The sequence below is a fragment of the Carlito syrichta genome, unplaced genomic scaffold (genome assembly GCF_000164805.1).
Source record: "Carlito syrichta isolate Samal-C Ts95f unplaced genomic scaffold, Tarsius_syrichta-2.0.1 Scaffold302305, whole genome shotgun sequence".
NCBI classification, from domain to species: domain Eukaryota; kingdom Metazoa; phylum Chordata; class Mammalia; order Primates; family Tarsiidae; genus Carlito; species Carlito syrichta.
The window spans coordinates 271474-293653 of record NW_007246401.1 but is presented as its reverse complement, the minus strand read 5'-3'; the positions used below and the strand labels follow the sequence as shown (position 1 = coordinate 293653).

The 22180-nt window shown below is 50.2% G+C and overlaps 1 protein-coding gene across 1 annotated transcript in view; it reads left to right on the top strand.

Moving 5' to 3' along the window:
* Positions 1 to 6064: 6064 nt before the first annotated feature.
* The window catches only part of CUNH12orf66 (chromosome unknown C12orf66 homolog), a 32544-nt gene continuing 16428 nt past the window's right edge, over positions 6065 to 22180 (top strand). Inside the window, exons 1-4 of the mRNA XM_021711461.1 lie at positions 6065 to 6285; positions 7007 to 7073; positions 8825 to 8945; positions 12214 to 12313. Coding sequence (XP_021567136.1) covers positions 6065 to 6285; positions 7007 to 7073; positions 8825 to 8945; positions 12214 to 12313 — 509 coding nt within the window. The remainder of the gene's footprint in view (positions 6286 to 7006; positions 7074 to 8824; positions 8946 to 12213; positions 12314 to 22180) is intronic.

Genomic DNA, 22180 nt, shown 5'->3' with positions numbered 1-22180 from the left:
CTCGAACTCCTGGGCTCAAGCAGTCCTCTCATCTCAGCCTTCCAAAGTGCTGGGATTATAGGTGTGAGCCACTGCACCTGGCCTACTGATTTTTTTTTTTACTGTGAAAAACATATAATGTGAGGTTTACCTTCATAACAAGACTTCTAGTGCACATTATTGTTACCTACAGGCCCACTGTTGTACAGCACAGCTCTAGAACTTTTCATGCTGCATTTCTCAAACCCTGTACCCGTTGGACCACAAGTCCCTGCAGCCACCATCCTTCTATGACCTTGACTGCTGTGGGTGCTTCAGCTAAGTGGCGTCATGCCAAGACTGGCTCGCCTCGCTTGGTGTAATGTCTTTGAAGTCCACATGGCTACGTGTCACAGGATGTCCTTCTTAAAAGCTGAGTCATCTTTGCTTGTGTGGGTATAGATCCTTTCTTTTTTTTTGAGTCAGTCTCACTCTGTCACCCAGGCTGGCGTGCAGTGGCATGCTCATGGCCACCCCAGTATGGACCTGCTGGACTCTGGCGATCCTTTTGCCCCAACCTTCCAAGTAGCCAAAACTACGGGTGCGCACTACCACACCTGGCTAATTTTTTATTTATTGTAGAGACGAGGTCTCCCCAAGTTGCCCGGGTGGGTCTCAAACCCGCAGGTTCAGGCAATCCACTTGTCTCGGTCTCCCAAAGTGCTGGGATTACAGGCTGAGCCACCGTGCCTGGCCTTTCTTTTGCCTTTAATTTTTCTTTTCTTTTTTTTTAAATTAGAGACAGGGTCTCACTCTGTCACCTAAGCTGGAGTGCTGTGGCACAGTCCTAGCTCACTGCAGCCTCCAATTGCTGGGCTCAGGTGATCCTCCTGCCTCAGCTTCCTGAGTAGCTGGGACTACAAGTGTACTCCACCACGCTTGGCTAATTATTTTTATTTTTGTAGAGACAGGGTCTCGCTATGTTGCCCAGGCTGGTCTCCAACTCCTGGGCTCAAGCGAGTCTCCTGTTTCAGCCTCCTGAAGTGCTGGGATGACAGGCTTGAGCCACCGCGCCTGGCCTAGAGACCCCATTTTTAATCCATCCATCTGCCAGTGGACATTCAGGTTTTCTCTGCCTTTTGGCTGTTGTAATGCAGCCATGGATGTGGGAATGCAAGGATCTTTCCGAGATCCTGGTTCTGATTCTTGTGGAGAAACACCCAGAAGTGGGATGGCCAGCCCATTCACGAGGTCCATGTGTAGTGCTCTGAGGAAGCTCCGTACTGTTTTCCACACGGCTACACCATCTTACACCACCAGCGGTGCACAGGGGTCGCGTGTCTCCACGCCATCAACACATGTTCTCTTGTCTTTTTGACAATGGCCGTCCTAACAGGGGTGAGAGGATGCTTCCTGTGGCCTAGATTTGCATTTTCCTGACAGTGACATGGAGCATCTTTTCATATGCCATTTGTATGACTCCTTTGGAGAGATGTCTGTGCAGGTCCCTTGCCCATTTTAGAATCAGGCTATTGGTATTTTTGCTCTTGAGTTATGGAAGGTCCTTATCAGAAACATGGTTTAAAGATATTTTCTCCTACTCTGTAGGTTACTTTTCACTCTGTTAATTCTTTATTTCTTTTCCTTTTTTTGAATTGAAGTCTCATTCTGTCACCCAGACTGCAGTGTAGTGGCATACTTACAGCCCCCGCAGCCTCGACCTGCTGGGCTCCAGTGATCCTTCCACCTTAGCCTCCCAAGTGGCTGGGACTACAGGTGCATGCCACCACGCCCACCTAATTTTTTTATTCTTTGCTATGTTGCCCTGGCTAATCTCAAACTCCTGGACTCAAGCATCCTCCGGCTTTGGCCTCCCAAAATGCTGGGGTTACAGACGGGAGCCACTGCTCCTGGCCTCACTCTGTTGATTCTTTTGCTGTCTGGAAGCTTCTGAGTTTGATGTTGTCTCACACATGTGTCTTTCCTTGTGTTGCTTTTTGTCATGGCAGCAAAACTTCTAAACTTTCTAAACTCCCGCAAACTTTCAAAATTAAATCATTTTTCACGGTCATGCTCCTTTACTGTGTTCCAGCCTAAGTCTAGTGCAAGAAGACTCTACAAAATCAACAAAATATATGATCTAGAGTGTATGGCATAAATGCCAATTGACGTCATGGTAATGCCTGATGCTTTGTTAAGACTCCGGCTCTCCCAGGAAGGTGAACGTGGAGGCAGCCACAGCGCCTCCGGCCCGCTCTCCGCTTCTGAACCACTGAGGTCTACTTCCAGGCTGGCATCTCTCGTCTTTCCCTTGGCTTGAACACTTCACTGCGTGACATCTACATGGTTCTCTTTGGCCAGGGATAACCCAAGTCCTCCCAATTGGTCCATGTCAACAGCACAAACACAGGCGCGCAAACCACATGCAGTTTATGGAAATGAAAACAAAACTTCTCATTATTCAATAAATGCCCCAGCTTTCAAGTTGGAGTCTAGGGATCCCACTGAGAGGCTCTGGTAACAGAAGGGGCTGCAAGTGCTTTAGGTAGGTGACCTGCCATGGCAGCTTGCTGTATGGACTCTGGTGACCTGCCATGGCAGCTTGCTGTGTAGACCTCAGTAACCTGCCACCATGGTTTGCTGGGTGGACCCTGTTGACCCACCACTGTGGTTTGCAGTGTGGACCCTGGTGACCTGCCACAGCGGCTTGCTGTGTGGACCCTGGTGACCTGCCATCATGGTTTGCTGTGTGGACCCCGGTGACCTGCCAGGGTGACTTGCTGTGTGGACCCTGGTGACCTGCCCCAGGGGTTTGCTGTGAGGCCCCAGATGACCTGCCACGGCGACCTGCTATATGGACCCTGGCTTGTGTCTTTTTTCCCAGCACCCCCTTTTGGTTCCCAAAGTGACCCTGTTTGGGTGCTGAAGCAAAAGGCTGGACACCCAGTTATGGCCAGCCCGGGCCAAAGTGTTAAGGTCAGTGTGACCCGGGCCTGAGCTGCCAGAGTCAGGAAGCCCCGCCGACCTCATTCCAGAAGTTTTGTAGGCTTCCTCAGGAAATGTGTCTGGTCGCATGCACGTGAAGCTTTGGGGCCAGCCTAAACCAGAGGCCTCTGGTGGGATCCCCTTTTGTGACTCGGAGGCCCAGCAGCTCCGTCTACTCCCCACCCCCAAACACCCCCTCCAGACACAGTGGGGACCTTGGGCATCAGCGGGCCTTGAGGCGCATCCGAGGCCAGCAGGAGCGGGCTTCCCAAAGGGTCTCAGGTACCTGGAGGGGCTGGGCGACGGGACCGGGTTCTGCAAGCGCAAGACCTCAGGGGGCCAGACTCGAGTCCCAAGCCCGTGGCCGACATGGCATGGCATGGCTGGGCGTGGCCGACGGAAAGATGGCACGAAGTCATGAAGCTCAAGGAGACGGGGAAGCCTTCTCGAGAAGCATGGGAAGTGTTTGGAGAGAAAGCACGTGCGTGCACACCTGTGTACACCAGACCAGGATGCATGTGTGCATGTGTGTACGTGTGTGTTCTGGACCAAGTGTGTGTGTGCGTGCGTGCATACTGGACCAGATCCAGGAACCTAGCGGTTCACAAACTGACATCTGCAAGGGGGGGTTGTTGGCCTGAGACCACCGAGAGCCCCTGGCAGCCTGAAGCGCCCACTCCTTTGGAGGATGACCATGGCCAACGTTAGTTCATACTCACGAAGCCCCACTGGGTGCCTGTCATGGTGGACGGGAAGGAGGAGGGGGAGATACCCCACTGTCCCTGGCAGTGGCTCTCGGGGATGTCTTGAGCGTCATCTGTCCCGAGGCTTAGGAGATTTCAGACACTGTTCAAGGGTCTCGCTGCCCAGAGAGAAACCCACCCAGGGAGCTTCTGTCCTGAGCTGCAGGATGTTTCTGGCATATACAAACAAGTTAAGCCGGGGCTCTGTGGTCAAGGGTTTACGTTCACATAAGCTCAGTTTGCTACATGAAGTCATTGGAGCATGACCTTAAACACTTTTGTCCTGTCATATCTGTGTAATTGAGCCAATATTTCTAAGTATCACTTAACAATTTCCCAGTGCCTCTATCTGCCTTAGGCTTGTCCTAAAAAATACCTGGGAAGCCACGGCTCTAATGCTCTAGATAGGTGTTTTTAAAGACTTGTGTGTGACCGGGCACGGTGGCTCAAGCCTGTAATCCCAGCTCTTTGGGAGTCTAAAGCAGGAGGGTCACGTGAGCCTAGGACTTCGAGACCAAGCTGGGCAACACAGTGAGACCTCATCTCTGCAGAAAAACTTTTACAAACGAGCCAGTCCCAGCCACTCGGAAGGCTGAGGCGGAAGCTCGCCCAAGCCCAGGAGGCTGAGGCTGTGGTGAGCCGGGATTGTGCCCCTGCAGTCCAGCCTGGGCGACAGAGTGAGTGAGACCTTAACTCAAAACAAGCAAGCAAGCAAGCAACAAACATTGAGCCACACAAAAACCCCACAACTGATGGCGGTCTTGAGGGCCAGAACCACAGCAACTGTGTATTCACAGAGTTCCACGGCTAGAGGCCTAGACATCTTTTGAGAAAATTAAGTCACACCACTTGTCTGCCCTGCAGCTTTCGTATGGGATCACTCCCCATCAGTGGGGTTGACTGAGTCCATGTGACGAGAAACGCCCTGTCCCCATCTCACAGGGCGCAGAAGCAGTTCTGAGGGAGAAGGCAACACACTGGCAACCAGTCACACCTCCAAGTTCCATCTCTTCCAGGAACTGGGTCAGACTCCCCTGCAGGTTGGGAAGGATTTAGCCCACCCCTTTGTGGAAAATGAGTCTTCTGCACCTGTCCTGCCTGAGGCCGGCCCTGCCCCGTGTGACCCCATGAGGATGACCACAGGGGGACGATCCTGTCCCAGGGGCCGACACACCAGACTGGCCACAGGCGGACTCAAGCGAGCGGAAGCCACTGCTGCAGAGTCCCCAGGACCCAGTCCCGCGTCTGCCGCCAGCCTGGAGCTTGCCGGGCTAGCAGTCTGTAAACTGGAGGCGGCACGCCAGGAGGGCCGTGCACACGAGGGAACCTGCATCTGAGGCGGCCAACGTGGGCGCGCTGGCGGGAGGGACGTGGCTGAAAGGCAGCGCGATTCTGCGACTGGCAACGAAAAGGCGAGAGCCACAGGGAAGGCAGCCCGACGAGGAACTCCTTGTCCTCAGGGTTTTAACTTGGGCCCGGCTCGGTTCACTTCGGAACCCACTGCCAAACTTGCCACTGCAAGTCCCTGCACAGAGCTCGGGGCTCCGCCTGTCCTCACGAACGGGTCTGGATCATTCTCCTGTTCCACTCACCACTCACACCAGCCCTCTGGTGATACAGGGTCTCGGGGTACCTGGTCCCTGTCCGTCCACCTCTCACCCTGAAGTCCACGTGGAACCAGCCCAGTCAGGAATGTGGCCTAGTTTTGATTCCCCTGGACAAGTGTGGGAGCCACTTAACAAGATCACATTCTGGCTGGGAATGGTGGTGCATGCCTGTAATCCTGGCACTTTGGGAGGCCGAGGCGGGACAACTGCTTGAGCCCAGGAGTTTGAGACCAGTATGGGCAACATAGTGAGACCTCGTCTCTGCAAAAAATTTAAAAAATGAGTTGAGCATGGTGGCATACACCTGTAGTCTCAGCTACTCAGGAGGCTGAGACAGGAGGATTGCATGAATGCAGCCCAGGAGGTTGAGGCTATGTTGAGCCAGGATTTCGCCACTACACTCCAGCCTGGGCAACATAGTGAAACCCCGACTCAAACAACCACAAAAAAAGTCCAATATCTGAGCCTGGAACACAGTGAAACCCCTTCTCTAAAAAAGAAGGACAAGAAAGAAAACTGGATATAGTAGTGCACGCCTGTAATAACAGCTACTTGGGAGGCTGAGGCAGGAAGCGCGCTCGAACCTAGGCATTTGAAGTTACAGTGAGCTATGATTGCGCCACTGCACTCCTGCCTGGGCAACACAGCGAGGCCCTGCCTCAAAAAATGACTGCATAGAAATCAGATCCAATCAGACTTCTGGGTGACTGTCTCTAGCTTGGAAAGGAAGACACAGCACAATGCCGCTCTGGTCACCCCGTCATAGCCTCCATGTCCGTGTGCCTGGCATATTCCTGGCGCTGCGAGTGCCATGGGGCAGGGAGCGGGGGCCCTCAGTCCCGGGATAGAAGCAGCACAGGTGGATGCCGGAGAAGAAAGAAGCAGGGGAAGGCGGGAGGCAGAGAGCACATGGCTGCCCTGCCCCCACCCCACGCTGTGCTGAAAGGCATCGCGGCCAGCTACCATGGCGGCAGTCACAAAGGAAGGCGCAGGCGAGCACGGGAGCAGGTTACAGCTTCTGGTTTCCAAATACTTTTCATCCATTTTTCGGTTCTTTGAGTCAAGATCTCACTCTCTAGCCCACACTGCAGTGCACCGCAGCCTCGACCTCCTAGGCTCAGGCGATTCTTCCGCCTCAGCCTCCTGAGGAGCTAGGATTACAGGTGCACGTCGCCACAGCCAGGTAATTTTTACATTTTTTTTTTTGGAGACCAGGTCTCACTATGCTGTCCAGGCTGGTCTCGACCTTGGGCTCAAGCCATTCTCCTGCCTTGGCCTCCCAAAGCTAGGATTGATTGCAGGCGTGAACCACCACGGTCTTGTTTTTTTGTTAAGCATGTCGTGTTTTCCCCGTCAGAGGAAGGATTCTTCATGCCAGTGTCCAGTCACCTCTGTGGCTTCTCTGTCTTCAAGTCCTTAAAGAAAACCGGAGCAAGAGTGCATGGACCTGTCTACCTGGATGCAGAGCCCTGGGGGTTTCCTGCAGCTCAGGACTCAGGCCTCAGCCCTTCAGGTGTGGTCTGGAGGAGCCCTGCAGTGCTGTGGGCGTCCCTGGCTGGCTCCTCGCAGAAAACTCCCTGAGACTAGTGCGGCTACCTCAGGCCAAGAGCCCCCACCGGCACCAGGCACATTTCACAAAAGAACCGCCCTTCCCCCACCCCGTGACTACAGAAAAAAGGGCCAAAACTCCCCGTGCTAACTTCTCTGTGGCAGCCCACATTATACCGGAATGCCACCCCCCGGGAATGTCCCATATGACAACAAGGACAGCGTTTTGCAGGTGGGGACCGCCCCCAGCCGTCTCCGTCTCCATCTCTCTCTCTCCACACACGCCCTTCGAAGGGCTGGCAAGCCCTGGCCCGGGCGCCATGGGAGGAAGCCATCAGACAAACCGAGGTCCTCCGGGAGCCTGGAACTCTGAGGGAAGTCTCACCACATGGAAGGGTAAACAGAGCGGATGAGGTCCCAAGGCGCTGGCATTTCAGAACAGGAAGGACCGTGAAGATTGTAAGGCTCCATCTCTGTTCTGCAGGAGAGGGCGGCAGCTGGAAGGTCAGTTGTCGATCCGAGTCACAGAGTGAATAAGCCAGGAACAGGTCCTGGGTGCCACTAGCTCCAGCTACCTTGCTGCATGGAGCCACCATTAAGCATCCATCCCCGGTGGGGCATAGGTGACTGGCGATGACACATGTAAATGGCCCAGCCATCCGCTGTCATCATGGTCGCGTCATCACCGTCAGCACGGAGAGCGCAGACGTGGTATGAGCTGACCGAGGTGCCAGCCTCAGGTCTGTCACTTACTGTGAAACTGTAGGCGAGTGACTTACCTTCCCTAGGTCTCAGTTTCTTCATCCGTAAAATGGGAATAAAAACAATATCTCCTTAACAGGATAGTAGCGAGGAATAAAGGAGAGAATGTCCGTGACATGTTTCATGCCTCACCTAGCACGCTGACTTGTCTGACATCAGCTGTTCCATGGGTTCCTTAACCTGTGTAGGCCTACAGGGATCGGACAGGCACACACATGGGGCGGTGGGCAGTGGGACTTCCCTTCGCCCGGCCAGATAGGATGCCAGTCAGTCAACAGCATTTACTGAGCTTTTACGTATACGGATATCAGCACTCAGTCGTGTGGAATAAAGAAAACAGGAGAAGCCGGGCTCGGTGGCTCAGCCTGTAATCCCGCGCCTTGGGAGGCTGAGGTGAGTGGATTGCCTGAGCCCGCGGGTTTGAGACCCGCCTGGGCAACTTGGCAAGACCTCATCTCTACAATAAATCAAAAAATTAGCCGGGTGTGGTAGCGTGCGCCTATAATTCTGGCTACTCAGAAGGCTGAGGCGGAAGGATCGCCGGAGCCCAGCAGGTCGAGGCTGCGGTGGCCAGGAGCAGCCACAGTCTGGGCGACAGAGTGAGACTCCAACTCAAAAAAAAAAAAAAGAAAGAAAGAAAACAGGAGAAGAGGTGCTATTGGAGGCCAAGTGCAGTGGCTCACGCCTGTCATCCCAGCACTTTGGGAGGCTGAGGTGGGGGATCGCCTGAGCCCAGGAGTTTTAGTGCAGCCTGGGCAACATAACCACACCTCTTCTCTACAAATAATAATAATAAACCCAGCCAGGAGGCTGAGGCAGGAGGACCACTGAGTCCAGGAAGTCAAGGCTGTGGTGACAACCTGGGCGACAGAGTGAGAGCCTGACTCAGGGAAAAGCAAAACAACAACAACAACAACAGCAAGTCCGTTAGGCCACGAGTGACACACACAGCGCCGCGCCAGGGTTGGGAGCTGAGGACACGCACAGTGGTCGTCCAACCCAGCAAGGGTGGAGGCGGGGGAGGGACCCCAGGAGGGCTTCTCAAACGGCAGGTGGGGAGTCGGTGGGCGAGAGGCGCAGAGCAGAGCCTAACGCCGCGCGCCAGCTGTGGCGGGTGTCCCCTGGCTCGGGCTCCCGGCCTCCATCCCGGCCTCCCCGTGTGCCTTCTCACGCCGCAGAGACCAAAAAGGAAAAAGCCGCATCTCACTCCTCTGCCTGCAGGTCGCGTTCCCTGGCTGCCAGGCGGTGCGCTTGGGGCTGGAGCTTCTGCTGCCCACTCGGCCGTGGCCGGACATGTTGGCGCTCCTGTGGCACTATCGTGTGCTGCTGCGGGTGTCGGCAGGTGGCCTCCTGAGCCACTTGTATGGCCTTGACCTCAGCGGCCCATGGAGCCCCCACCCCTGCCTTTCTGGCTCTTGCAGGGCAGCGGTGGCCTCCCCGGCCCTGGGTCCCAGCTACACTGGCCTTGATCTCAGGGGCCCACGGAAGCCCTGACCCCCTGCCTTTCTGGCTCTTGCAGGGCCAGTGGGGGCCTCTCGAACCCTGGGTCCCAGCTACACTGGTGTGGCCTTCTTACCTCAGCGGCCCATGGAGCCCCGACCCCCTGCCTTTCTGGCTCCTGCAAGGGCAGCAGTCCTCCCAGTAGACCATCCAGCAGCCATATCCTAGGGACCCCCCGGGCCTTTCCAGTGACTTTGTAAGCTCCCGATGAAACTGTTCCTGCAGGGGTAACAAGAATTGCATGCGGATTCTGGACAGAAATATGGTTACACTCAAGCAGGAACCAGGCTGCGCTTTGGCCTACTTCGTGCTTGCTAAAGGTCACGTGGCACCAGACACTGATCATCTGCAGCCCCACTGTCCCTATGGACAGGATTTCTGCCAATCTCCAAAGTAGCTGGGACTACAGGTGTGTGCCACCACACCTGAATAATTTGTTTTTATTTTTATTTTTGTAGAGACAAGGTCTCGCTGTACTGCCCAGGCTGGTCATGAACTCCTGGGCTCAAGCAGTCTTCTTGCCTCGGCCTCAAAAAGTGCTGGGATTACAGGTATGAGCCATCGCACCCAGCCAGTGGTCTCTTAACAGGAAGAAATGCTCGCTAGTTTTGTTGACACTGCAAAAGATAAGGGCAGTAGCCAGGTGGGTGGCTCACGCCTGTAGTCTTAGTGCTTTGGGAGGCCGAAGGGAGAGGACTGATTGAACCCAGGAGGTTGGGGCTGCAGTGAGCTGTGATCATGCCACTGTACTTTAGCCTGGATGACAGAATGAGACTTCAAAAAAAAAAAAAAAAAACTGGGTGCCATCAGTGAAGTCTTTTGTTTTTTCTTTTGTTTTTTGAGTTGGAGTCTTACTCACATGCCCAGGCTAGAGTGCAGTGGCACACTCACAGCCACCCCAGAGTTGATCTGCTGGGCTCCGGCAATCATTCCACTTCAGTCTTCCAAGTAGCCAGAACTACAGGCGCGCGCTATCACACCCAGCTAATTTTTAATTTATTGTAGAAATGAGGTCTTGCCAAGTTGCCTGGGCCGGTCTCGAACCCGCGGGCTCAGGCAGTCCATTTGCCTGGACCTGTCAGAGTGCTGGGATTATAGACTGAGCCACTGAGCCCGGCCAGTGAAGTCTTTTGAAAGGTTTCTGTTTAACCCTTAGGGAAAAAAGTCTAATGGCAGTGAGTCAGCATTGAGGTGTAGCAAGGCGTGTCTGACCCTGTGCCCCTGCCCCCAGCCCATCATGACCCAGAACTTTTCTATGGTCCCCTTGGCCAGAAGGTCCATTCAGTCAGATGAAAGGTTGAAGATATTATTTTTCGTTCTCTTCTTCTTTTTAATCCTTAAAAATATACAAAAGCCATTCTCAAACCTGCAAGCCAGATTTCACCCACAAACCATAGTTGCTGACCCTTGGTAGAGTATTGAGCACGAGGAGATGTCAAACAATGAAAATACTGAAAGAAAAGTCTCCTCATGTTTCAAACACTGATGATGTGGGTAACAACGGAGCCATACTGGGATGCACACCAGCAAGTCCTGGGCCGGGACGCCTCGCTGATAGAAGCTACAGGACTCAGGTGCAGAGGAGGCCACCCCTTGCCCCCCAGCTGTGATGCCCAGGCCATTCAAACACATTTTAAAGAACTTTTTAAATTATGGGAAAAGACCCACGTGTGGCTGGGTGCAGCGGCTCACACCTGTCATCCCAGCACTTTGGGAGGCCGAGGTGGGAGGATCGATTGAGCCCAGAAGTTTGAGACCAGCCTGGGCAATGTAGCGAGACCTCGTCTCTACCACAAATTAAAAAATTAGCTGGGCATATTGGCACATGCCTGTAGTTCCAGCTACTTGGGAGGCTGAGGTGGGAGGATCACCTGAGACTAAGAGGTTGAGTCTGCGGTGAGCTGTGATTGTGCCACTGCACTCCAGCCTGGGCAAGAGTGAGACCCCAATTCAAAAAAATAAAAAAACCAATCGATTGCGCAGCTCAGTGGTGTTTGGCATAGTCATACTCTTGTGCAACAGAGCTCCAGAACTTTTTCATCTTGTAAAACTGAACCTCTCGACTCATTAAGCAGCCCCCCATTTCCCTTCCTCCAGCCCTGGAAACACCATTCACCTCTGTTTCTACTGACTTCACTACTCTAGATGCGCACATACGTAGTAGAGTATCTGCCTTTGGGTGACTGGCTTATTTCGCTTAGCACAATATCTTCACGGTTCACACGTGTTGCAGCACGTTACAGTACTTCCTCCTTTTGAAGGCTGAGTCATGTCCCACTGTTTGCATTCGAGACTTCTTCATGCCTTCCTTCCCTGATGGACTTTGGGTTGCTCCCACGCTCGACTGTTGTGAACAGTGCTGCTGTGGACACGGTGCACGGATCTCTCTACGAAATCCTGCTCACATTTCTCTTAGATCTGTACCCAGACGCGGACTTGCTGGTAGCTCTAGCCTTAATTTTTTGGAGGAACCTCTTATCGTTTTCCAGCGGCTGCACCCTTTCACATCCCCACCAACCTGTGTACAGAGGTTCCAGTTTCTCCACATCCAAGCCAACCCCTGTTACTTTGTTTTTTTGTTTTGTTTTTTGACCGTAGCTAGCTGAGTAGGTGGGAGGTGATGCCTTGCTGTCGTTTAGCTCTGCATTTCCCTAATGATTAGCAATGGTGAGCATCTTTTTTTATTTTAATTTTTTTATTTTAAAGATGTGGCCTACAATTTGGTGAGCATCTTTTCATATGCTCACGTGTCGATCTTCTCCTGAGGCCACGTCTATTCACATCCTTTGCTCATTTTTAAATCAGGCGCTGTTGTTGTTGAGTTTCAGGAGCTCTTGATATATTCTGGATCCTAAGCTCTTAGCAGACATAATTTGCAGCTATCTCCTCCCATTCCATAAGTCACTTGTTCACTCTGCTGACGGTGTCAGCCATCAGCAGAGTTTCCATCTCTGCCCATGAACTAGAGTCTAGTTGGGGGCAATTGCTGGAAGTCTGGTCAGGTCTAGAGCCGTCTTCTGTCCTAACGACACTAGTGGCCAAGAGCCAGAGACACCTCTGTCCTGGGCACCTCGGATCTGGATACCCCGACCCTCCACTGTGTCCGAAAGGGTTCCCGCATCTTTGCTTCGGGCCAGCACTGGCCAGCCTGAAGCTTCTGGGTGGCAGAGTCAGCAGCAGCCCCAAGACTGGGTCGGTGGGGGCTCGGAGGTGGGCTCACCAGACGCAGGTTTTGCACGGCCAAGTGTCTCCACAGAAAGCCGACATCAAACACAATCTCAGTATTTACTTTTCAGCTCAACATTGTTCCTTTTTATTCCAAATGGTAGTTCAGTTCAGATTCTTTGATACTCCATGTTTATTCTGAGGAAACAAAATATCCCAACCCTGGAGACCTTATGATTACCAGGTAAACACATGGAGGGTTAGGTCAGTGCCTGGTCTAGAATGCAACCCAGTTCTCACAGTACTTGCTGCAAAACCCCTGCTGATTCTTTTTTTTTTTTTTTTTTTTTAGTCAGAGTCTCACTCCATTGCCCAGGCTGAAGTGCAGTGGCACGCTCCCGGCCACCACAGCCTCGACCTGCTGGGCTCCGGCGATCCTTCCACCTCAAGCCTTCCAAGTAGCCAGAACTACAGGCATGCGCCATCATGCCCAGCTAATTTTTTGATTTATTGTAGAGACGCAGGCTCACCAAGTTGCCCAGGCTGGTCTCAAACCCATGGGCTCAGACAATCCTCTCACCTCGGCCTCCCAAAGTGCTGGGGTTACAGACACGAACCACTGAGCCTGGCCACCCCTGCTGATTCTACACAAGTAGACAGGACTCTATGGAACAGGGCACTTGCTAAAATACACTATTGGAAGAGCCATGGTTCTGATTTTTAAATGATGTGTTCCCTCTTCCAGCCATCACGGCCTTTTGGAAGGACACAATTGGAGAAGCTGAATAGGTTGGCTTGTCAATACTGAAGACATATATATTTTTAAGTGTGAAAAAAATGTATGCAAAAGAATTTCCTGCTTCCCCGTCAAGACTTACTCCCATTGAGATTTGGCACATGTGATAAAATTATTTATCCAAGACGCCTTACGGTAGCAGCACATTCTAGGAAGCCTTATGGGCATTCTTCATGGGTCCCCAAAAGAAAAAAAAAAAACAGGAGGGAGGGTGAAGGACAGAGCTCCATAAGGCCAAGCAGAAAAAAAAGGTGCACCCTTAGGATCCTAATTCCCCCTCCCTGACTCTTATGGAAAGTTGCTGCGGGTCAAGGACTTAGAGACCATGATGTTCACCACTGCACAGTTTGAGTCATGAATGTCGGGAAGAGTGACATTTAAGCCGCCAAATATTGTGCGTTAAAACAACTTATTTTACTATCATATCAAGAAATCCTAGCCGGGCGCCGTGGCTCAGGCCTGAAGTCCCAAAACTTTGGGAGGCCGAGGCTGGAGGATCACCTGAGCCCAGGAGGTGGAGGCTGTGTGGAGCTGAAATCATGCCACTGTACTCCAGCCTGGGCGACAGAGTGAGACCCTAACTCCAAAACAAAAAAAAGCGAAATAAAGAAACCCTGAGACAGGCGGTCGCTGGCATTGATTTAAACATTCAAGGTCCTGTCAAGGCCGAGCCTCTAGTTCTCTTGGTTTTTCCCTCCTGGATGGAAGATGGGTACACCAGCGCCAAGCATCTCTTTCCTCACCCAGTGAAAGGAACAGGCCAGAGACAAGGCCAGTGTTGGCCACCCTGTCTCATCCAGAAGGCATGATGTTTCCCGGAACACCCCCCCCCCCCCGCCCCCAGTCCTCAGGAACCTTTAGCTTACCTCTCAATGCCTGGGACCTGTGAGGGCGGCTGGAAAACGAATGTCCCCAGACTGCAGTGCAGCCTGTGAGGCGGAGGCTGGAAGGGTGTTTGCTCACTGTTGGGATCTGCCACGTGAAAATCAGGGAAGACCGAGAGATCAACAGCACAGGTCTGGCTGAGCGTGATGGCGACAGGAATCCCAGGTGGCTGCTAAAACTTCTGTTCTGCTGGGTGCCATGGCTCAGGCCCATAATCCCAGTAATTGGGAGTCTGGGTTGGGAGGACTGCTTGAGGCCTGGAATTTGAAACCAGCCTAGACAATATAGTGAGATCTTGTCTCTACAGAAAAAAAAAAAAAAAATTAGCTGGGCTTGGTGGTGAGCATCTGTAGTCTCAGCTACTAAGGAGGCTGGCTGAGGTGGAAGATCGCCTGAGTCCAGGAGGTCAAGGCTGTGGTGAGCCATGATTGTGCTGTTGCACTCCAGCCTAACTCAAATAAACACATAAAGAAATATCCTAAAAAGTTGCAGAAAAATACTTAGTTACAAAAGATACATAGTTACATGCTAAGTTATTCATAAAACATCAACTACAAAATTAACTTACAAAGCACATTTTCTGCAGTGAAATAAATCTAGATTTATCTATCTATGTATCTATCTATTTATTTATGAGTCAGTGTCTCACTCTGTCACCCAGGCTGGAGTGCAGTGGCACACTCACGGACACCGCAGCCTCGACTTCCTGGCCTCAGGTGATCCTTTTGCCTCACCTTCCAAGTAGTTCATGCAACCATGCCTGGCTAATTTTTTGACTTATTGTGGATGCAAAATCTTGCCAAGTTGCCCAGGCTGCTCTTGAACCCCTGGACTCAGGCAATCCTCTTGCCTCGGCCTCCCAAAGTGCTGGCACTACAGGCACAAGCCACCACGTGTGGACTATTTCATTTTTTTGAGTCGCGATCTCGCTCTGTCGCCCAAGCTGGAATGCAGTGGCACGATCACGGCTCACCACAGCCTTGACTTCTTGGACTCAAGCAATTCTCCTGCCTCAGCCTCCCAAGTAGCTGGGACTACAAGCATGTGCCACCATGCCTGGTTAATGTTTTGATTTTTTTGTGGCGATGGGGTCTTGCTATGTTGCCCAGACTGGTCAAACAAGTAGGCTCAAGTGATCCTCCTGCCCTGGCCTCCTAAAGTGTTGAGATTATAAAAATAAATTTTTATTTCTTCCAAATTTTTCACAATGAACCTGGCAGTGCCCTGAGGATTACATGGCTCAATTCATGTAAAGCTCTTAGCACGACTTCTAGAATTGAGAAAGTGCTCAACAAACGTGTCAATGGTTATTTTGTATTTAGAAATAAGTCGCTGGGGGCGGTGGCTCACACCTGTCATCCCAGCACTTTGGGAGGCCGAGGTGAGAGGATTGCCTGAGCCTACGGGTTTGAGACCAGCCTGGGCAACTTGATGAAACCGCTTCTCTACAATAAATCAAAAAATTAGCCGGGCGTGGTGGTGTGTGCCTGCAATTCCAGCTACTTGGAAGGCTGAGGCAGCAGGACCACCTGAGTCCAGCAGATGGAGGCTGTGGTGGCTATGAGCATCCCACTGCACTCCAGCCTGTGTGACAGAGTGAGAGTCCAACTCAAATAAATAAGTAAATAAATCTGTATGTATATGTACCCACACAGATTGCTTTCCAAATACAAAATAATCAATGGTTAATGTATTTATTGAGTACTTAATGTATATATGTATATAATTCAAAAAGAAATCATAAATGTAGACATTGCCAAAAAGAATGAAAGCGTGAAAAGGCATTTAAGGTAATAACACACGGCCCTCACTGCTCACGATGGTGCATCTGACTGTGAGGTCTTCCCATGACATGGCTTCTTCCCAGCGCTGGCCCATAGGGTGTCTGTGGTGACGAGAATGACCCTACCCGGGCTGTCCAACACAGAGCCACTGGCCACAGTGACGACCGAGCATTTGAAACGTGACTGGCACAACCAAGGAAGTCTGTCTGACATTCGATTTCGGCATTAATTCCTTTAAAATGTCAACAGCCCCAGGTTGCCAGTGGCTGCCCCACTGTGCAGTGCAGCTTGAGACCGGTGCTGGGCAATGGTCATTTAGAGAACACACCAAGATGCTCTTTCTTTCTTTTTCTTTTCACATTTATTTTGTTACAGAGATGTCTTTCTTGGTGCTTGGATTCATTTCTTACTCCACAACTCAGTGTAACTTCCAAATCTTGGTTTCGGCTCTCATTGTAGCTAGATATGCAGAAACACAAAACGGGAAGAGCTAATCAGGCATGGAGTATGTGCGTGCATGTGAGTGTGTGCGTGTTGTCAGACAGACAGTAATGTATTTTGCATACAAGAGGAAAAGAAATTCAGTAAAAGAAGTTACAGAGCTATAGACGGCATTGCTAACTGTGTGGTATTTTTAGCAAATAATCTGAAAAAGAAAGAGAGAAAAAGGCTATTCCATACCAAATGTCAGCTTCCTCTTGGGTGAGCAAAGACAACTCTTCCCTGGAATCCCACCTTGCCTGACCTGGGGATGCAGGAGACACCTGCAGGAGCGAGTGGCTCCGGCTGGGTGACAGTGGGTGTCACCTACTCTCCAAGAGGAGGTGTGGGGGGGACAATTCCCAGAGGCCAAGCTGATGGAGGAGTGACAAGGCTTGGCTGCATCAGCCTGGTCAGTCACGGCTGCGAGCACTTGGGCAGGTGGCTGACTGACTTCTCCATAATCGGACGGTTCTGAGCATACCGGCCTCACAGGGAGATGGTGAGACAGAGTGCACCTGGTGAACAGGAAGTGCTACATCAGTGGCAGTTTTACTACTGTTAGTATTATGTCCAGAAAATGGATCAGGAAAGGGCAAGTAAGCCCAAATAACACAAACCTGAGGTAGTAATTAACTAGCATCGTCATTATAAGATTATTTTTGGCATATGTTGCTTTGTGTATAGAGACCACAACTAAAGTTTAGTCCAGGCCAGGTGTCATGGCTCACGCCTGTAATCCCAACACTTTGGGAGGCCAAACAGGGAAGATCACTTGAGGCCAGGAGCTCGAGACCACCCTGGGCAACACTGTAAGTCCCTGTCTCTACAAAAAATTAACAAAAACAATTAGCTGGGCATAGTGGCACACACCTATAGTTCTAGCTACTCAGGAGGCTGAGGCAGGAGGCTTGTTTGAGCCTGTAAGTTTGAGGTTACAGTGAACTGTGATCATGCCACTGAACTCCAGCCTGGGTGACAGAGACCCCATCTCTTAAAAAAATGTCGATTTTTTATTGTGTGGATGAAAGAATGAATGCCTTGCCCTGTTCTTAACGTCCTCTTGCTGCCAGAAGGGGTTGTTATGACGAAGATGGCTTTGTCTCTGGCATTGCCACTAGGGTTGTTGTCAAAGACCCATAGAGCAATGCCAAGTCCACGGGCTTGAGTTGAGCTGTTTTCCTAGACTTAGTAGGAGAGATTTGGTCTGAAATTAAACAATAACTCCCTGAGCAATAAAATACAACTGAAGGAACAGTCAGGGGCTTCCTCGTTGGACATGCTTGGGAGGACAGATGCTCCTCTACACCAGAAATGCCGCCATCTGTGGGACCAGCCTCGGGGAGGGCCGCAGGCGAGCCTTGCTTCCCAGCCTTCAACCCCTTCACTAGCTCCTGCTCCCCCTCAGGCGGGGCTGGCCCTGAACACGGCCAGGGCGACGTGTGAACTCCGAGGCCAAGGACTAAAAGACACTGCAGCGCCTGCTTTGGTTTCTCAATTGTCCGGTCCAGGACAGGCAGGTTGCCACACTGTGAGGACATGCCAGCAGTCCCGCAGCGAGCCTGTGCGGCCATCACGCCAGCTTGCCAAGCCCGCGAGAGAGCTGCTGAGGGGGATCCTGCCGTCCTAGTTGAGTTTCTGGATGGCCGAAGCCCTTGCCAACATCTGACTGCAGCCTACAAGGGGGATCCCCAAAAACCTGGAATTCATTTATAAAACCTCGTGTATGCATTCTTACATGTTTAAACTTCAGTACTCACCGTTGGATGCAATACACCTATCAAGACACTTTTTCCACTGCCCAAAGTAGTTTTTGAACTCATCTGTTTTGATGTATTTTAGTGCTTCTGCTGTGTTTTGTTTCACCTCTTCCACACTGGCAAAGCATTTCCCTTTGAGGACTTTTTTCATCCAGAGAGACAAAAAAAAAAAAAGTCACTCTGGGCAAGATCGGGTGAACAGAGAGGGTGGGGGCACAGGGACAATGCTGGTTTTGGTCAAAAACTGCTGAACACTCAGCATGGTGTGGGTAGATGCGCTTGTAAGTCAGCCATCATGAAATGGGCAAACACCATGAAAGAATCTCCCAAAAAAGTTCCTGAAGCCGAATGCAGCCTCTCACAACAATGCCAGCTGGTCCACAGATGCCCATGGGTTCCTAGTGGGGGAAGACTGCACTCCAAGGGATTTGCCCTCCAAAAGATAATTCTAGGTTTTTTGGGGGGGGGGCGGGATCTCCGCCTCGTACCTGGGACTGAGACAGAACACCCCAACTGAGCTGCTCTTGAATTCCCGACTCACAGAGGTTGTCAGAGATGATACATGGTCGCTATTGCTTTAAGCCACTAAGTCTTGGGCTTCTTTGCTGGGCAGCAATAGATACCTAACATGTATATCTGCTACACAAAACATCCTGCTTGTGGGCTGAACCATGGATCACTCAAGGTAGCTTCTGGCTTTAAAACTAATGTTTTAACAGCTTGACAGGTCATTAACTCTGTCTCTTTTCTTATAACATTCTTATGAGACAAGAAGAATCAGCCAATCATTTAATGAACATCTATTAGGTTCAAGGTATTACTCTAATTCCTAAAAACATATAACTTACCAGGACTGAGCCCCAAAGAAACAGAAGTCTGAATGGACCAGTAATGAGTAAGGAGATTGAAGCAGGAATCCAAAACCTCCCAGCCAAGAAGAGCCCAGAAATACTCTGGTTTCTCTTCACATCACATACATCTCTGACCTTTTACTAAAGATTTTCATGGAGGGGAACAACTCTGAGTTTGTAACTAATGTTTGAGGCCTTCCTTTGGCAGGGCAAGAAAGCAAGAAGGAAGGAGGGAGAGAAAGAAAGAAAAGCTCAGGACCAGATGGCCTCATGGGTGAGTTGCTTCAAGATTTTTAAAATGAAGAGGAAGGAACACTTCCAAATTCATTTTAAGAGGTCAGCAATACCTTCCTATCAAAGCCAGATAAGTATGCTATGAGAAAAGAAAATTATAAGCCAACATCCCTGATGAACATAGCCACAAAAACCTTCAACAAAATACTAGCAGACAGAATGTAACACCACGGTCAAAGGATCACCCGCTATGAATAAGTAGGCTCCTTCCGTGAGATGCAAGGATAGTTTAACATACACACATCAACAAAAGTGATGCACCACATTAACAGAAAGATAAACATCAATGATCAATTCAATAGACACAGAAAAGGCACTTGACAAAATTCAACATCCTTTCATGATCAATTCTCTCAACAAATTAGGTACAGAATGAATGTACCAGGCAAGAAAAAGAAATCAAAGTCATCCAAATTAGAAAGAAGAACTTAAACCGTCTCTGTAGATGACATGATCTTATATACAGAAAACTCTAAAGACATCACCAAAAAACTGTTAAAACTGATAAAAGTTCAGTAAAGTTGTAGGGTACAAAACCAACATATAAAAATTGGTTGCATTTCTATATGCTGTGAACTTTCTAAAAAAGAAATTGAGAAAACAATCCCACTTAAAATAGCATCAGAAACAATAAAATACTTAGGACTAAATATAACCAAGAAGGTGAAAGATCTGTATACTAAAAACTATAAGACAACAATGAAAACAAAATTGAAGATACAAATAAATGGAAGCCAGCCCACATTCCTGTAGAAGAATTAATGTTGTTAAAATGCCCATACTGGTTGGACTCAGTGGCTCAGCCTGTAATCCCAGCACTCTGGGAGGCCGAGGTGAGTGGATTGCCTGCACCCGTGGGTTCGAGACCTGCCTGGGCAACTTGGCGAGACCTCATCTCTACAATAAATCAAAACCTAGCCAGGCATGGTAGTGCGTACCTGTAATTCTGGCTACTTGGAAGGCTGAGGCAGAAGGATCGCCGGAGCCCAGCAGGTCGAGGCTGCCATGACCGAGAGTGTGCCCCTGCACTCCAGTCTGAGTGACAGAGTGAAACTCCAACTCAAAAAAAAAAAAAAAAAAAGTCCATACTACCCAAAGCAATCTACAGATTCACTGCAATCCCTGTCAAAATTCCAATGGCATTTTTTCACAGAAGTCGAAAAAACAATGCTAAAATTATTATAGAACCACAAAAGATCTTGAATAACCAATGCAAAACACAAGCAACAACAGGCTGTGGAGAAAAACTTGTATGCTGTTGGGGGGAAGGTAAATTGGTACAGTCGTTATGGAAAACAGTATGGACGTTCCTCAAAAAATTAAAAACAGAACTGTCATAGGATCCAGCAGTCCCACCTGTGAGTATGTAGCCAGACATGAAATCAGCATTTCAAAGAGATACCTGCACCCCTGTGTTCACTGCAGCACCTTCATAGTCACAATAGCCAAAGTATGGAAACAATCTAAGTGTTTGTCGATAGATGAACAGATAAAAAAATGTGGTATATCCATACAATGGATTACTATTCAGCCATGAAAAAGGAAATCCTTCCACTTGAGACAATGTAGATGAGCCTGGAAGATATTATGCTAAGTGAAACAAATGGACACAGAAAGACAAATACGAGTGATCTCACAGGTGAAATTTAAAACGGTTGATAGACGCAGAGAGCAGATGGTGGCTGCCAGGGGCTGGAGGTCAGGGCGGTAGTTGATGAGCACTTACAAAGTTTCTTAGCTGGGCTCCGTGGCTCAACCTGTAATCCTGTGCTTTGCGAAGCTGAGGTGAATGGATTGCCTGAGCCCGCAGGTTTGAGACCCACCTGGGCAATTTGGTGAGATCTCATCTCTACAATAAATCAAAAAAATTAGCCGGGCGTGGTAGCGCCCGCCTGTAGTTCCAGCTACTTGGAAGGCTGAGGCAGAAGGATCACCTGCGCCCAGCAGGCAGAGGCTGCGGTGGCCGGGAGCGGCCACTGCACTCCAGTCTGGGTGACAGAGTGAGACTCCAACTCAAAAAAACAAAACAGAACCAACCAACAAAGTTTCTTTTGCTAGCTCGATTGATGAAAAATAGAATAGTCGTTTATTTTGCATCTACTAGTGAGGTTGGACATTTAAAAAACCTATTTGCATTCTTATTTATTTTGGGAGTTATATATTCATGGTCTTTTTATTCTTACTGGTTAGTTTTTTAAATTTAATTTTAATATTTGTAGTGATGAGGTCTCTATGTTGTACAGGCTGATCTCGAGCTCCTGGCCTCAAATGATCCTTCTGCCTCAACTTCCTAGATTGTTGGGATTACAAGCGTGGGCCGCAGCGCCCAGCCAGTAAGGGATCTTGACATGCCAAGCACATTAAACCTCGGTCTGGCACACATTACAGATATATTTTCCCAGACTGGCATGCTTTGACATATAAGATTTAAAAATTGTTTATATAGTCAAGTCAGTCTCTTCCTTGGTAAATTCTTCTAATTCTTTTATATTTGGATGGTTCTATAGCTTTAGATCAGTGAAACATCACTTGCATTTTTTTCTAGTTTGTGGATTTGTTTTTTACGCATTTTTTGTTTCAGAAAGAAAGGCGACAGTTTCCTTTCTTCCATACAGCTAATCGAGTCTCCTTCACTGCGACTTACGAGGCTTCTTTCCCCGCCGGGTTAGATGCCGCCTTCGTTCTCTCTATTACTCTTGTTACTACTCGGGCGTGTCCGTGCGATTCGCGGTCCCCTTCGCTGTCTGTTGGTTGGGGTGCTAGTCCTACACTTTCCTGAAAACGTCCAACTTGCATTCGTTCATCAAAACCGTCACACCGCCCCATCCCCCTTCTCACTTTCACGGTGGCCAAAAGCCAGGCCCCGAATCGCAGCCGCCAGGGTGGGCTTCATCCCCCAGCAGAGACCAGGAGACGGGCGTCCGAGGCATTTTCACTAACGTTAGGCTCGCGGGATCTGCGCCGAGCGGTGGCGACGGAGGGCGGCTCCAGCTGGAGAAAAGGAGGCGCTCCCGTCACCCGTGCGACAGGGCCGGCCGACCTCACGGCGAGAGGACCCCGGC